This window comes from Rhinolophus ferrumequinum, chromosome 21 (genome assembly GCF_004115265.2).
Source record: "Rhinolophus ferrumequinum isolate MPI-CBG mRhiFer1 chromosome 21, mRhiFer1_v1.p, whole genome shotgun sequence".
NCBI classification, from domain to species: domain Eukaryota; kingdom Metazoa; phylum Chordata; class Mammalia; order Chiroptera; family Rhinolophidae; genus Rhinolophus; species Rhinolophus ferrumequinum.
Genome location: NC_046304.1, coordinates 52,426,655 through 52,442,403, shown reverse-complemented (window position 1 = coordinate 52,442,403; position 15,749 = coordinate 52,426,655). Strand labels below are relative to the sequence as shown.

The 15,749-nt window shown below is 59.3% G+C and overlaps 1 protein-coding gene and 1 non-coding gene across 2 annotated transcripts in view; both read left to right on the top strand.

Moving 5' to 3' along the window:
• The window catches only part of DNAH17 (dynein axonemal heavy chain 17), a 135,925-nt gene that overhangs the window by 76,235 nt on the left and 43,941 nt on the right, over window positions 1–15,749 (top strand). Inside the window, exons 34-49 of the mRNA XM_033089155.1 lie at window positions 390–515; window positions 694–801; window positions 1,530–1,661; window positions 1,850–2,010; window positions 2,522–2,678; window positions 3,872–3,976; window positions 6,075–6,232; window positions 6,646–6,784; window positions 6,989–7,216; window positions 7,637–7,774; window positions 8,683–8,815; window positions 9,831–9,958; window positions 10,673–10,821; window positions 13,869–14,151; window positions 14,229–14,402; window positions 14,629–14,836. Of these exons, the coding sequence (XP_032945046.1) occupies window positions 390–515; window positions 694–801; window positions 1,530–1,661; window positions 1,850–2,010; window positions 2,522–2,678; window positions 3,872–3,976; window positions 6,075–6,232; window positions 6,646–6,784; window positions 6,989–7,216; window positions 7,637–7,774; window positions 8,683–8,815; window positions 9,831–9,958; window positions 10,673–10,821; window positions 13,869–14,151; window positions 14,229–14,402; window positions 14,629–14,836 (2,527 nt within the window). The remainder of the gene's footprint in view (window positions 1–389; window positions 516–693; window positions 802–1,529; window positions 1,662–1,849; window positions 2,011–2,521; window positions 2,679–3,871; window positions 3,977–6,074; window positions 6,233–6,645; window positions 6,785–6,988; window positions 7,217–7,636; window positions 7,775–8,682; window positions 8,816–9,830; window positions 9,959–10,672; window positions 10,822–13,868; window positions 14,152–14,228; window positions 14,403–14,628; window positions 14,837–15,749) is intronic.
• On the top strand, window positions 13,006–13,079 carry TRNAR-CCU (transfer RNA arginine (anticodon CCU)). Its single transcript has one exon. It is a non-coding gene; the product is annotated as a tRNA-Arg (tRNA).

The window sequence follows — 15,749 nt, the reverse complement described above, 5'->3', positions numbered from 1 at the left end:
CGTGACAATGCACTTGTGGATTCCATTAGCCAGAACCTGCCGGGGACACAGGGGACTGATCCAGTGTCTCGGAACGCCAGCCGTGCTCCAGGGGCCCAGACATAGCCTGTCTTGTCTGCTAAATTCTTCTCTGGACCCCCTCCCTTCTCTGCCTAGAAACAATGTATGCACACACAGGCCCCTGCCAGCCAGGTTTGCCTGGGTACCACTGGGCTTCCCAACCCCATTGGCCAAGTGGGTCATTCTTACTGCTCTGTAAGAACCTTGACATTTCCACTCCTGGGATGATGAGGAGGGCAAATATGAATTACTTTCTTTTTTTACAACAAAGCAAGGCATTGGAATTAGAAGCGCTCGTGGCCCCTGGTCACTGTGGCTCCCGCCCGCAGGTGGAAGTCTGGCTGAACCGAGTGTTGGACCGGATGTGCGCCACCCTCCGATTCGAAATCCCAGAAGCTGTGGTGACATATGAGGAGAAGCCCAGGGAGCAGTGGATCTTTGACTACCCCGCTCAGGTCAGAGGCACGGGCACTCCAGGTCTGAGAGGAGGGGCGGGCTGGCCACGCTCGGCGGTTCCCTGTGGTAACCACAGTCCAGTGACAACAGCCTAACTTACCGGTGTGGAGGCTTCCGCGCGCGGAGCGAGCCGGGGGGGATGGCTCACTGCGGGTGGCGGGGCCCGTCTGCCTCCAGGTGGCGCTCACGTGCACTCAGATTTGGTGGACCACGGAGGTGGGCATGGCATTTGCGCGGCTGGAGGAAGGATACGAGAACGCTATCAAAGATTACAACAAAAAGCAGGTGTGTGGGCCCCGGGGACCCCACAAAACGGCGAGAGCTCCAGGGCCCTCTCCAGGGCTCTGCCCGTCAGAACCCAGAGGTTCTGCCCCGGGGCTACCACTTTGGAAATCCACGGCTTCAATTTCTTGTCTGGAAATCACCACATGCTACCACGAGTCGTTTACTTTTTTAAAAGATTCCTGGTTAGAAATTTATAAACTACATGTAATTTTTAAGTGGATGAAGGAAAAGCTACCCATAAGCCATCACCAGATGTAACCATTGTCAACATATTCTTATCTAATTGTTATTCTAGTAATTTTATTTAGTATATGTAACATACTAAATATATGGTATATAACATATAATGTGATAGCATATATAATATACTATAGAGTGAAATACATATACTAAATATATATATATTATTCTAATCCTTTTGTGTGCATATGACTGACTTATATGTAAAAATACGCAAGCTCTCTGACAGCTTTAAAGTCCCGTTTTCACTGACTGTCCACCACGTGCCATAGCACCAGCTTTTCTGCCGTTGTGTCGTCTTTTTGGAGGCTCAGTGGTGACAATGGGGGGCTGCTCCCCAGCTCACCCCACCCCTCAGGGAACTTCTGCCTATGTTTCATTACTGAGAACAAGAGCACAGTGAGCTCCCGGGGACCCCCCAGCCCGGGCCCACCCAGCGGGTGGTGGGCGCCACCAGGTGTCCCAGCCACGGGGCCTCTGCTCTGCAGATCAGTCAGCTGAACGCGCTCATCACGCTGCTCATCGGGAACCTGAACGCCGGCGACAGGATGAAGATCATGACCATCTGCACCGTCGACGTGCACGCCCGGGACGTGGTGGCCAAACTGATCTCGGCCAAGGCACGCGCAGGGGCAGGGCCGGGCGGCTTGGGGACTCGGGGCCTGATTGGCCTCTTCCTGGGGGCGGTGACTCCGTCGGCAGCGTCCTCCCCTCCCCCTTCCCCGAGACTCACCCGCCGCGCTGCAGGCGGCCAGAGCCCCGGGTCCGGGATGGGCCCAGAGACAAGCCGCTCCCGGGCCGCCCGCAGGTGGAGAGCTCGCAGGCCTTCACCTGGCAGTCCCAGCTCCGGCATCGCTGGGACGAAGAGAAGAGGCACTGCTTCGCCAACATCTGCGACGCCCAGATCCAGTACTCCTACGAGTACCTGGGTAACACGCCGCGGCTGGTCATCACCCCGCTCACCGATCGGTGAGGACGCCCAGGCCGCCTTCCCTGCGTGGCTCGGAGAAGCACCTCGGGGTTCTCTGGGCTCTTCTCCACAGTTCCTTCTGCTGAGGCGGAAAGAACTGGGCCTTTGGGCCAGAGGGACCTGGGTCTGGGTCAGTCCTGCCATCTGCCACATACTCTGGGCACCGTGTGTGGCTAATCCCCACACCGCGCACTAGCTGCGCGGCCGAGGGGTGTGGCAGGACCTGCCGAGGGCCTGCGAAGTGAGTGGGGATGAGGCGTCAGGCATCCTCCGAGCTCGGTGACGGTTCAGCAAATTAATTAACAACAAGCACCTAGACCAGCAGGCTCAGAGTAAACCCGCAGGGACGTGCTATGACTCTAAGACTTATGTTTTGTCAGCAGCCCCGAGTGCTCCCCTGTTACAGCTCCCTCTGTCACAGGCTTGGGCAGGTGTAATTGAAACCACAATGCAAGGAAAGCGGGTGGAAGTGGGGTTGCAGCACATGAGTTTATCAGACGTCCCTTGCAGATGCTACATAACTTTGACCCAGTCTCTCCACCTGATCATGGGTGGAGCCCCCGCTGGCCCTGCCGGGACTGGCAAGACAGAGACGACCAAGGACCTGGGCAGGGCATTGGGCACCATGGTGTATGTCTTCAACTGCTCCGAGCAGATGGACTACAAGGTATGTACCCCAGGCCCAGAGGTCCCCTTGGAGGACCCAGTATGGCCCCTCCCCCAGGAGGCTTGCAGCCTCCACGCCCCAGGTGAGCTCTAGATGTCTGTACACTGCCGGCCCAATCCGGGGACGAGGCACCAGGTCCCCAGTTCGCTGATGGCCTCCACCCCGTGGACAGGCCAACAGCTGAACTCCTGGCGGCCTCGGTCTTCCTGGGAAGCTGGGGCCTCTTGAGCATGACAGACATTCCTGGGAGAGGCTCCCAGGTTGACAACCCCAACCACCGTTGTCCTGCCTGCCCATGGAGGTAACCCCTCCCGGCCTGGCTTCCAAGGACTCCAGACAGAGTGAGCACCTCCAACGAGGTTCAGGGAGGGGCTGCCCGGGGAAATGTCCAGGAGGCTTGGGAAGGGAGCAGGGGGTGGGCTGGGTCCCATCCGTCACCCGAGGCTTTGCAGAACAGTGTCAGTTGTCAAAGGGACCCGGGAGAGAGGACACCCTCCAGGTCCAGGCCAAAGAGCCTCTGGTGGGTGGGGTTGGGGAGGGCGCTGAAGTCAGAAGGCTGGGCCTGCAGGGGGCCTTCCCTCCCCATCCTGGTCTGGGGTCTGAACCCCACAGGCAGAGAGGCCTCTCCTGAGGCCGAGGCCAGCTGCCCCTCCCCACGGTCTAGGCCACACCCACACCAGCCTCCCAGGTTTTAGTAACGTGAAACCTGAAGCTGGCTCGCCCAGAAGGAATTCAGTATCCATCTGGAATCTGCATATAAACAAGGAAGAGACGTCCTGAACACCCAGCTGGGGAGGGCGTGCTCCCCCAGCCCCCACCTTAGAAGGAAGCCCTTCTCGGAAAAATGCAAGGACTGACTTCAATAAATGCACTCATCTGAGCCCTTCAGTTAGGGTGCCGGGGCCAAGCCCCCATCCTAGGAGGGTCTGGGTGCCAAGGGGGTGCTGTGGGAGGAAGGGCTCTTCTTGGTACCCAGCCCCGTGCTGTATTAATCCCTTCTGGGGAGTGGGCTGTCGTGCCAGCTCCCCCTCCCTCCCGATCCTAACCTCGGCCTGGAGCCGTGAACAGGACTGTGAGCTCAGCTGGCGGGGCTGGTGGGGCAGCTGGCGGGGCCCAGGCCAGCTCGCTGGCTGCCAGGTCGCTGCGTCTCTTCCCCTCCCCCACACACGCCTCTCCAATCTCACCCTTTCCAGTCCTGTGGAAACATCTACAAGGGCCTGGCCCAGACCGGAGCCTGGGGCTGCTTTGACGAGTTTAACCGAATCTCTGTGGAGGTCTTGTCTGTGATCGCTGTGCAGGTAGGGCCACCAGGGCCTCTGGGTCAAGCCAGCGTGGGGGTCATCAGCTTTCCTCTGCTCCGTCCAGCCTGACGGGGCACAGAGCTGAGTGAGGCCGCAGCCCTGTCCTCAGGGACCTGCACTCAGCTGGGCAAACAGAAGCAAACACAGTAACAATCAGTCAGATGCAGTGGCATGTGTGTGACCAAATGCAGACACGGGGATCATTAACTTTGCTTGGGGGACCGGGACAGAGGGCTTTGTTGTAGATATCAGGGGGTTGGGCACTGAAGGGTGCATAGGAGTTTATTGATTAGACAAGGGTACTGGGAGAGAACAGGAGGAAAAGGGAGAAAGGAAGGAGAAAATGTGCCCCAGGACCCACGGCGGGGAAGCTGGGACAGGAGGGTGGGTTGTCAGATGGGGGGCCCTGTGCCAGCATTATCCCATGCGGGCCCCACCCCACAAGTTTGCATAGCAGAATTGGGAACCACTGGGCTCTCTCAGGGAAGCTGAGGCCAACCTCAGTCCTGGCACCAACTTTGATATTCCAAAGGGCTGCCGGCCCGCCCCCCACCCCGACAGTAGATAGAGGAGTAGAGACAAGCTCCTAGGAGCCAGACCTTCTAGACCACCTGTGAGGTGAGATTGCGTGCAGGGCTGGACAGCCCCTCCAGTTACACAGGACGTGGGAGGAGCAGAGGAGGGCATGGATGTGTTGACACCAGCCCAGGCTGCTCCCCACGCACAACTCCACAACGCGGGGGTAAAGCCTGGTTTAAATTGATTAATTTGACTCCCTAAGTCTGTGCTTCACAATGATTTATGAGGGTGCGGCTGTAGAGGGGATTTAAACTCTCCATGCCTCCATTTCCTAATCTGTAAAATGGGTTCGATGACACAGGTTTGCTGGCAAGGTTAGAGGTGAATGCAGAGAGCTGGCACTGTCCACTTCCATTACCCTCCTCTACGCAGAATGGTCCCCAAGCCTCCAGGTGGAGGCCAGTAGGGCAAAGACAGAACAGCAGCCCCAAGAGCAGTGCAGGTCACTGCCTGGGGGACCCCCGTCCCCAATGCAGTAGCAGAGTTACTGGCCTCCCCCAAAGTCAGCCAACAGACCCCAGGTTTCTTACCTAGAGTCTTACAGGACCCACGGGGGAAGCTGGGACAAGGGGGAGTGGGAGTTATTGTTTCAGGCAGTAACTATTTGTTGACTGGAATGGAGAAGCAAGAACTGGAACAGACTTAAGGAGGGGCCGTGCACAGATGGAGGCAGCAAAACATTCTAAGGCCCCTAGGCCCCTAAGGCCCCGCTGCCCCTAGGCCCCTGCCCTGCAGCATGTGAGCTGACACTGCAGCTGGTCACTGTGGAGAGTCTGGAGGAGGTTTGCTCTAAAGGCAGAGGAGGCCTAGGAAGGCAGGCAGGCCTTTGAAAGGTTTTAACCATGAGCATGGGGCGCCCTCACGTGGTGGCTTGGAGCTTTGCAGCCACCTCAGCAGGCGTGGATGATCCCTGAAATGCAGAAGTCACCTAGGGCCGGCTTCCTTACAGACTGTCTGATGTGGAGCTGCTACAATCAGTCCTGCCAGGGGTCCCTGCCAGAGTAGGAACAGGACTCATAAAACGGCTGGGAGGTGGGACAGCACGCGGCCATTACGAGGAACAAACCATTGACACAGCAACAGCCTGGGGGAATCTCCAGGGCATTTTGCGGGTGACGAAAGCCTGTCTCAGGTGACATACAGAATTACAGACCTGGGCTGTGCAGGTCAAGGGGAGAGTGGTGGCGGGAGGGAGGAGGGTGCGGCTGTAGAGGGGACAGAAGGGGTCCTCGCGGTGACAGAACCATCCTGACTGTCCAGCTGTGTCCTGGCTGTGATTCTGTACGACGGTTGTGCCAGCTGCCACCTTTGGGGTCTCTGGGTGGGGGCGCACGCCATCTCCTCTGCATTCTCACTTCCAACTGCACGTGAACCTACAATTGTCTCAGCATTTAAAGTTTAATTTAAAAAATGAGAGAGAAACCTGGAGGGTCCTCTGCAAATGCACAGCCACCTGCTTCAGCGCAAAGGAAGCTGGTGGTTCCCACATTGACGTGTCGCTGTGCCAACCGTTTAGGTGAAATGTGTCCAGGATGCCATCCGGGCCAAGAAGAAGAAGTTCAGCTTCCTGGGGGAGATGATAACCCTCATCCCCACCGTCGGCATCTTTATCACCATGAACCCTGGGTACGCGGGGCGCACGGAGCTGCCCGAGAACCTGAAGGCCTTGTTCAGGTGTGTGGACGGGAGGGTGAGGAGGCCCCAGGAGAGGAGAAGAGGGAGGCAGAGCCGGGAGACAGGAGATATGGTGCAGATAAGGCTCCCGAGTCAGGCAGGGACCAGCAGGCGGGCCCCTAAGAGCAGCCGGTGTCTTCCTGGTGGCAGAGGTCCCCACTAGAGGTGCCACCTGCCCATTGGTACAAGGCAATGCAAGGCAGGGTTCAGAGAGGCTCTCAGAGCAGGGCCTGGAGGCCCCGGTGTGGAGGAGAGGGGAGGGGAGGGGAGCAGGCTCGGAACCCAGCTCCGTGCCCTAAGATCGAGGCCCGTGGTCCTCCCAGCAGGTGAAGTGCACACCTGGGTGGGGAGGGGCAGGTAGGGCGTGGGTGGCAGGGGGGCAAAGCCAAGGCAGACCCCACTGCCCTCCCCAGGCCCTGTGCCATGGTCGTCCCCGACTTTGAGCTCATCTGTGAGATCATGCTGGTGGCCGAGGGCTTTCTGGAGGCCCGCCTTCTGGCCAGGAAGTTCATCACGCTCTACACCTTGTGCAAAGAGCTGCTGTCGAAGCAGGTGTGTGCTGAGGGTATTCTGGGCCCACAGAGTCGGGGCACATGAGGGGTTAAAAATGCAGGCGGCCCAGGTTGCCGTCCAGACTGGGCTGGTGAAGGTTCCACGTGCCCCAGTCCCAGCCGTCCTTGACCCCAAGCCCACCTGGGGGGGAGGCAGCATCGCCGGCCAGCGTGGGAACATGTGCTCACGCCTGTGCGCCCGCAGGATCACTATGACTGGGGCCTGAGGGCCATCAAGTCTGTGCTGGTGGTGGCCGGCTCGCTGAAGAGGGGCGACCCCAGCCGGGCAGAGGACCAAGTGCTCATGAGGGCGCTGAGGGACTTCAACATCCCCAAGATCGTGACCGACGATCTGCCCGTGTTCATGGGGCTGATTGGGGACCTCTTCCCGACCCTGGACGTGCCTCGGAAACGGGACCTGAATTTTGAAAAGGTGAGTATACTGGGCCTCGAGTCCAGCCTGCAAGCCCAGCTGTGTCAGGCCTGCCTGCCCGCCGAGGACATTTCTTTCTGCCACATGTCAGATTGGTGCCTAAGTGGCAGATGCAACGTTGGGGTAGGTGGCCACATCCGCCAGCCCACAACCGTCACACACATGCGGCTCCTTGGCTACGAAGAAAACCCTGAGGCCACAAGCTGCCTCTCCAGCCCTGGCCAGTCCTCACTCAGTGCTGGGCATCTCAGGAGGAGCTGAGGGGCTTCGGGCAAACCCGGGGCTGTCTCAGTAGCTCCACGTCCACCCCGAGGGCCACTGCTGCCCCACAAGCTCTCCTGCTAGGTGGGAAGCTCCCCGCAGGGATGTCGCAGGGCCTTGCACCCCGTGCCCAGCACCCCACGCTGCGTGTGCCCCCAGATCATCAAGCAGAGCATCGTGGAGCTCAGGCTGCAGGCGGAAGACAGCTTCCTGCTGAAGGTTGTGCAGCTAGAGGAGCTGCTGCAAGTGCGTCACTCGGTGTTCGTCATTGGGAACGCAGGCAGCGGCAAGTCTCAGGCATGTCACCCCACGTCCCCGCCGTGGTGTCCCCCTGGAAGGATCCTGCAAGGTCCCAGCACAGTGGTGGAGTGCTGCTAGGGGGTCGGCCCTCTGTCACCTCCCCCTACCACAGAGACCCCAGTATAGTGAGTGCATCCAGGGAGGCCCCCCACCCGGAAATGTGTCCTGGGCCGAGAAGGAAGCTGTGATGTGGGGGGCGGGGGAGGCGGCAAGGAGTGGCCACAGAGCCCTGGTACCACTGAGGGGTCCTTCTCCGGGATTGACCTGCCTCCGTGGGGGCGGACTCCCACCCCGTCTGCTGCCATTGCCTGGGCCATGGTGAAAGCAGAGGGTGGCAGCCAACGTTACAAATATCTGTAACAAACACTGGAAAACTCTGGAGCGGCCCAGTGTTCAGCTGGACGCTCACAGGGTGGACCATTATGCTCTTATTGAGGTCATTTCAAGACCAATAACATGGGGACACTCACGGCAAGTTGTTTTTCAAAAGGCAGAAACTGTCAGGACCCCATTTACTAAAAAGGAACATATGCATGTACATAGGAAATAGCCTCAAATGTCTTTAAAAATCCTTTGCTCTGAGTGGAGGAATTATGGCTTGTTTTCATCCCTTAAGTTTTTTTTTTCCAGTGAGCATGTCTGCTTTTATTATCAGGAAACTCATGTGAATTTTCCTGATCTTAGCGTGGTCTCAGGCCAGCAGCTCTCTGCTGTCTGCAGACAGGAACCATTACAGCACATTCCCATCCCCGCGTCCTTGTTTGGGGGACACAAACTCGCCTGCATGTCACCAAAGCAAAACGGACCCAGGGCAGGGATTCTGGGATCCGAGTTCACATGCAGGGCCCCTTACTGCGTGGGTGTCACTCCCCAGCCGGGTCCTGAGTGCCCCCGACTTTGCCCAGGTTCTCAGATCTCTCAACAAGACCTACCAGAACCTGAAGAGGAAGCCAGTCGCAGTGGACCTGGACCCCAAGGCCGTCACCTGCGATGAGCTCTTTGGCATCATCAACCCAGCGACCAGGGAATGGAAAGACGGTAATGGGGGCGGTGGTCCTAGGGTGGGCTGCACGGGGGCGTGGGCTCGCCAGCTGGTGTCCCAGGCCACTCACCAAGCTCCATGAAGTGAGCACGAGCTGAGCTGTTACCACGTGCCTGGCCGGCTCCAAGGAAGGCACTCAGCAGGTCTGGGGTGGGGGGCACCCATCTGCACAGTGTGTAGTGATGGAGCTTATGAAGTGCGTTGAGAATGCAGGAGAAGCCAGGTCGCTCCACCAGGCAGGGGAGGAATCAGGAAGCCGCAGTCACTGGGGACATTTGAGCATCAGCAGAGCTGCCCTGAGCAGGCTGAGGGGAGCAGGGGCCCCCACTCCAGAAAGTCAGGTTGGAGTGGCCCGAGCCGTGGGATGCTGGGGACGGCCTTGATGAGATTTTCACTTTATACGAAGAATTCGGGACATTGGAGAATGGGCTGGAGAGGCTGGTGAACAAGTGGGGGGACCCAAGGTGTGATCCAGGTGGAGGGAGGGGCACTGAAGTAATGGATGAGGTAGGTGCACGTTGCTTGTCGGGGGCACCAGCCCTACACTCTATCAGAGCTGCCATGCACCTCCTTCCAGACTGGGAGCCTGAGGAGGCCTCTGCTCCAGCAACCCCCTGTGAGGGGCCCTCCCAGCCCCCCACTCCCTCTCTACCCCTCACCCAGCTTTTTCTTTGTGACTTGATCACCCCTCATATCAAACAATACATCTATTTCTGCAAGATTTTCTCAGCCCCTGCAGTCTCACACCAGCCCTTCTCACACCAGCCCTGTTTGCTCACACCAGCCCTGCTCGCTCACACCAGCCTTGCTCACACCAGCCCTGCTCACACCAGCCCTGCTCGCTCACACCAGCCTTGCTCACACCAGCCCTGCTCACACCAGCCCTGCTCACACCAGCCCTGTTTGCTCACACCAGCCCTGCTCACACCAGCCCTGCTCGCTCACACCAGCCTTGCTCACACCAGCCTTGCTCACACCAGCCCTGCTCACACCAGCCCTGCTTGCTCACAGGCCTTTTTTCCTCCATTATGCGGGACCTGGCCAACATCACTCACGATGGCCCCAAGTGGATAGTCCTGGACGGGGACATAGACCCTATGTGGATTGAATCTCTCAACACTGTCATGGATGACAACAAGGTTCGAGGGGCTCCTGGATCCCAGAGCTAGAACCCCAGGACCACAGTAATGGTCCTGGGCTCACGGGAAACGTCCCACATCTCCACCCGCCACATACAGCAGACAGAATCTATCACAGACTAGGACTCGGGGAGGGGGTGGGGTCTCTCTGAAACTCCGTACAGACAGTTACGAACCTGGGAAGGTCCCCTGTCACAGATGTGTTCCTCAGGGTACAGGTCCATGTGTGGCCCATAGTAGACATTTGGGGCAGCAGCGTGGGTGGAGGGGAAGAATGGAAAGCATTCTTGCCCAGCTGACATGCAGCATAACGTGGAAAGGAGAGAGAATACCTTGGAAGGAAGAAGCGGTGTTCAGAATTATCTAGAAGCACCTTAAGAAAATGATTCTCAGTTGGGTGGAGGAAGACACTACAGAATTCCCGGGGAGGGAAGGAAGGGGGGGTCATGGTTTGAAAACGCAAATTGAATATTACAGTGAAGTCCTACATGCACACACGTCTGGAAGCCTCTCGCCTTGTCCCCAGGCCGGAGGAGGCATAGGGGGGACAGCATCAAGGACAGCAGAGAAACGCTGGCTCAGCAGAAGCTGGCCAGCAGTAGGCATGGCTGCGGGGGTCCCCGGCGTCCTCCGCCTCTTCTGGGATGTTTCCGTGTGACACACCCTCAGGATGCCAGTGTGGTCCCGCTGAAAACCCCGGGCTCTCCCTACCAGGTCCTCACCCTGGCCAGCAACGAGCGGATCCCGCTGAACCGCACCATGAGGCTGGTGTTTGAGATCAGCCACCTGAGGACAGCCACGCCGGCCACCGTCTCTAGAGCCGGCATTCTTTACGTCAACCCTGCGGATCTAGGATGGAACCCGTGAGTTGCGTGTCAGTTCTCCCGCTCCACATTGTGGCAGAGAAAGACGAGGCTGGTGGCATTTCAGAGTTGCATACGGGTGCGTGTGCACAGTCATGGGTGTTTGCAGGCGCAGGCAAGTCTGTAGGTGAGGGGAGAGAAGGAGGTGTGAGAGTCACGCGTGAACCCCTCTGTGCCTCTGCAGTGGGAAGTGAGACTGTCTGCTGGGACAGGGGCAGCATGGCGAGGCCAGGGTTTGAGAGGGGTACCTGAGCTCAGTGGCCCCTGTGGGGACAGGATGGCCTGACCCTCAGAGGCCTGGAGAGCCACTGAGACCCAACCCCACTGTGCCTTCTTCTCCAACAACACAGGTCACCCCACTTGTGGTCGTGTCCTGTGGCCGCCGGAACGCAGGCCAATGAGCTGGGTAGCCTCAAACAATGGAAATTTATTGTGTCAGTTCTGGAGGCCAGAGTCCAAAATGGAGGCGTCAGGAGGGCTGGCTCCTCCTGCAGCCTGAGGTCTGTCCCGGGCTCTCTCCGTGGTTCTGGCGGCTCCAGACGTTCCTGGCATCCCTTGGCTTGTGCATGAATCACTCTGCCTTGTCGTCACTTGGCCACCTCTCGTGTCTCACATGGTCCTCCCTCCATACACGCCTCTGCGTCCCAACTCCCCTCTTCTCACAAGAACCAGACACTGGATTAGGGCCACCGTAATCCAGGATGATCTCATCTCGAGATCCTTAACTTGATCACGTCCGCAAAGACCCTTTTGCCAAAGGTGACACTCATGTCCGGGTGGACATGTCTTTTGAAGGGCCACCCTTTTGCCCACTCAGTTTTCAGGGTGGGCAGCAGATAAGGGAAGAGAACGCAAATGAAGTCTGGGCGGGGACTGCGAAGATGCAGGGACAGGGGGCAGGAAGCAGATGTGATTGTGGGCGCCCTGGGGACGCCCAGTAGGAGCAGGGAGGAGAGGGCCAGAAGATAAGCAGGTGTGGACAGAGTGGGGGACCGGAGACCCGCCGGCCCTTCAGCCAGGGGTGGTTCTTGGGGCTCCCAGCGGAATGACCAAGAGGGTGAGCAGCTTTTTGGGGAGGAAGAGCCCAGGCTTTGCTGGAGGAGAGAAGGAAAGAGGCTGAGAGAAGGGCGCCGGGGTCCCAGGACAGAACGAGCAGCCCTCCCACTGCGGCTGCAGGGCCAGCAGTGGCTCCAGGCCAGAGACAGAAAGCACGTGCCAGAGGAGGACGGCCACGAGGTTCCAGGGCCGCCGGCCGGCCAGCTGCCTCTGGGGGGAGGGCAGGGCCCGCAGAAGCCGACTGGTCCTCCCAAGTGTGCGCGTCTCGGCTCGATTTCAGGCCACAGCCAGCAGCCCATTTGCATGCGCTGCATGACTCTGACCAAGGCAAAATGTGAAATTTGACCTAAACGGCTTCAAAACCGAAGGCAAGCACAGCAGTCTTTGTACAGATTTGCAAATTGGTCTCTGTTCTAAACACCTGCTGTACCTGGTATTCAGTTCCTCGCTGGGGCACCGCGTCTGGCTTTTACACAGATTGTGTAAGAGTTCGCTCTGTTGCCCTGGTACTCCAGGGGGCAAAGGAACAAAGGTTAGCGGCCCTGGGTTCTCTGTTCTAGCAGAGCTTCCAGAGCACGAGCTCACACCCAGAAAGGCGGGTGTGTCATGCTGCAGATGGCAGGCTAGCTGTATGGTAATGTCAGCTCCCTGCTTATGCTTCGGGCGTCCTGGAAATGACGCACACACTGACCCGCAAGGGAGCTGGACTCTGCTCACGCTTTTAGCGGACGCTTACTTAGCACTCACCATGGGGCAGGCTCTCTTCTGTGAGCTTTAAAAATATCAACCTGGATGTCCTCTGAAATGGCAGTGGCCATCATGACTTCCATTAATGGATGAGAAGCCGGGGACCCAGTCAGACACGTGGAGTAGCTGGCCCTCGGCCACTGCTGGCCACGGCAGAGTCCATTCAAGCCCAGGCAGTCTGTCTCTAGAGTCCATACCCTCGCCTTGTGGGGGCCATGTCTCTGCGACCTACTCCACAAGTGAGTGTGTGCCAGATAATGCGACAGGGCTCCTCGGGATTGCGCGTTGTGTTGGTTTGGACGCTTCCACTGAACATGACAAATTCAACTCAAGCCAACTGAAGCAAGGAAAAAACAAAAAACAAAAAAACAAACCTGGGTGGGCCCAGTGGCTCAGGTGGTTGGAGCACCGTGCTCCTAACGCCGAGGTCGTGGGTTCGATTCCCACATGGGCCAGTGAGCTGCGCCCTCTACAGCTAAGATTGTGAACAACAGCTCTCCCTTGGAGCTGGGCTGCCGTGAGCAGCTGGAGGTTGGCGTGAGCTGCCGTGGGCTGCTGTGTGCTGCCATGAGGGGCCGGTGGCCAGTGTGAGTGGCCAGCAGCTAGCATGAGTGGCGGGCAGCCATCGTGAGCGGCCGGCAGCCGGTGAGAGCTGCCATGAACTGCTGTGAGCAGCTGACCAACGACCAGCGACCGACTGTCTCAGCAGGGGGGTGGAGCGCAAGGCTCTTAACACCAGCATGGGCCAGGGCGCTGTGTGCTACACAACTGGACTGAGAACCAACGGCTTGAACCGGAGTTGGGGGTGGGGAGGCGGAAGAAAAGGGAGGGGGTAAAAAACCTGTTTGCTCAATTCACCAATGCAGGCTTCAGTCATGGTTGGATCCAGGAGTCCAGATGGTGTAGTGAGACGTCCCTGCGCCTCTCCTCGCCTTTCTCTTCCCCTTCCTTCTGCCCCCAACCAGTGCTGTCATGAAACCTCTCCTCATATTAGCTTCATATGGGGGTCGCCAGGATGGTTCCCAGTTGCTCTAGGCCTTTAGCACCTGCATAGCTGGACTGTCAGGAAGGGAGCACACCCTCAGCGCACCAGCACGCTCAGCAGACCCTCTTGCGGTCTGTGCTGCCAGGTGGGCGCAGCAGAATCACGTGTAGGTGCCGAGAGGTGTTCTCCAGGGGGAGCGCCGCGGGGCCGACCCCACGCGGTGGCCCCGTCCTCACGAGCCCCGCCCCGTCTCGCCCAGGGTGGTGAGCAGCTGGATTGAGAGGCGCAAGGTGCAGTCTGAAAAGGCAAACCTGATGATCCTCTTCGACAAGTACCTGCCCACCTGCCTGGACAAGCTGCGCTTCGGGTTTAAGAAGATCACGCCTGTGCCTGAGATCACGGTCATCCAGACGATCCTGAACCTGCTGGAGTGCCTCCTCACGGAGAAGAGCACGCCGCCCGACTCCCCCAAGGAGCTGTACGAGCTCTACTTCGTGTTCGCCTGCTTCTGGGCCTTTGGGGGGGCCATGTTCCAGGACCAGGTGAGTGCCGGCCGCCCCGCCAGGCCTCTTGGCACCGCTCGGAGCCGGGCCCGGCTGACGGTTTTGTTTTTGCACAGCTTGTAGACTATCGCGTCGAGTTCAGCAAATGGTGGATCAATGAATTCAAAACGATCAAGTTCCCCTCACAGGGAACCATCTTTGACTACTACCTAGACCCTGACACTAAAAAGTTCCTGCCCTGGACGGACAAAGTGCCCCCCTTTGAGCTGGACCCTGATATTCCACTGCAGGTAACTGACCCCGATTGGAGACAATTTACAGACGATTTAGGAGCAGGACCCAGCATCCCATCGCACGCTTGTTCACCGGATGTCCAAAGGCAAATAGTTCTCGGCAGGAGGACCTTTTAAGTAAAACTGTTCGGGTCTGCAAACTGGTCAGAGGTGGAAATTGGAGGCTCAGGTCCGTCTGAGGCTCACGGACCTTCCCCCCTCCCACCCTCTGCCCCCACCACAGGCCTCCCTGGTGCACACCACGGAAACCATCCGTATCCGCTACTTCATGGACCTGCTCATGGAGAAGTCGTGGCCGGTGATGCTGGTGGGGAACGCAGGGTCGGGCAAGTCGGTGCTGATGGGTGACAAGCTGGAGAGCCTGAGCACTGACGACTACTTAGTGCAGGCTGTGCCCTTCAACTTCTACACCACCTCCGCTATGCTGCAGGGTAGGGCCGGGTGCAGGGTGGGGCTGGGGATGCAGGGTGGGACTGGGGTGCAGGGTGGGACTGGGGGTGCAGGGTGAGGCTGGGGATGCAGGGTGGGACTGGGGTGCAGGGTGGGACTGGGGGTGCAGGGGGAGGCTGGGGGTGCAGGGTGAGGCTGGGGGTGCAGGGTGGGATGGGGTGCAGGGTGGGGCTGGGGTGCAGGGTGGGGCTGGGGGTGCAGGGTGGGACTGGGGTGCAGGGTGGGACTGGGGATGCAGGGTGGGACTAGGGATGCAGGGTGGGACTGGGGGTGCAGGGTGGGACTGGGGATGCAGGGTGAGGCTGGGGGTGCAGGGTGGGATGGGGTGCAGGGTGGGGCTGGGGTGCAGGGTGGGGCTGGGGGTGCAGGGTGGGACTGGGGTGCAGGGTGGGACTAGGGATGCAGGGTGGGACTGGGGTGCAGGGTGGGACTGGGGGTGCAGGGTGAGGCTGGGGGTGCAGGGTGAGGCTGGGGGTGCAGGGTGGGATGGGGTGCAGGGTGGGGCTGGGGTGCAGGGTGGGGCTGGGGGTGCAGGGTGGGACTGGGGTGCAGGGTGGGACTGGGGATGCAGGGTGAGGCTGGGGATGCAGGGTGGGACTGGGGTGCAGGGTGGGGCTGGGGTGCAGGGTGGGGCTGGGAGTGCAGGGTGAGGCTGGGGTGCAGCGTGGGTCTGGGGGTGTAGGGGGCTGGGGGTGCAGGGTGAGTCTGGGGGTGCAGGGTGGGACTGGCGTGCAGGGTGGGGCTGGGGGTGCAGGGTGGGGCTGGGGTGCAGGGTGGGTCTGGGGGTGTATGGGGGCTGGGGGTGCAGGGTGAGTGTGGGGGTGCAGGGTGGGGCTGGAGGTGCAGGGTGGGGCTGGGGGTGCAGGGTGGGGCTGGGGTGCAGGGTGGGTCTGG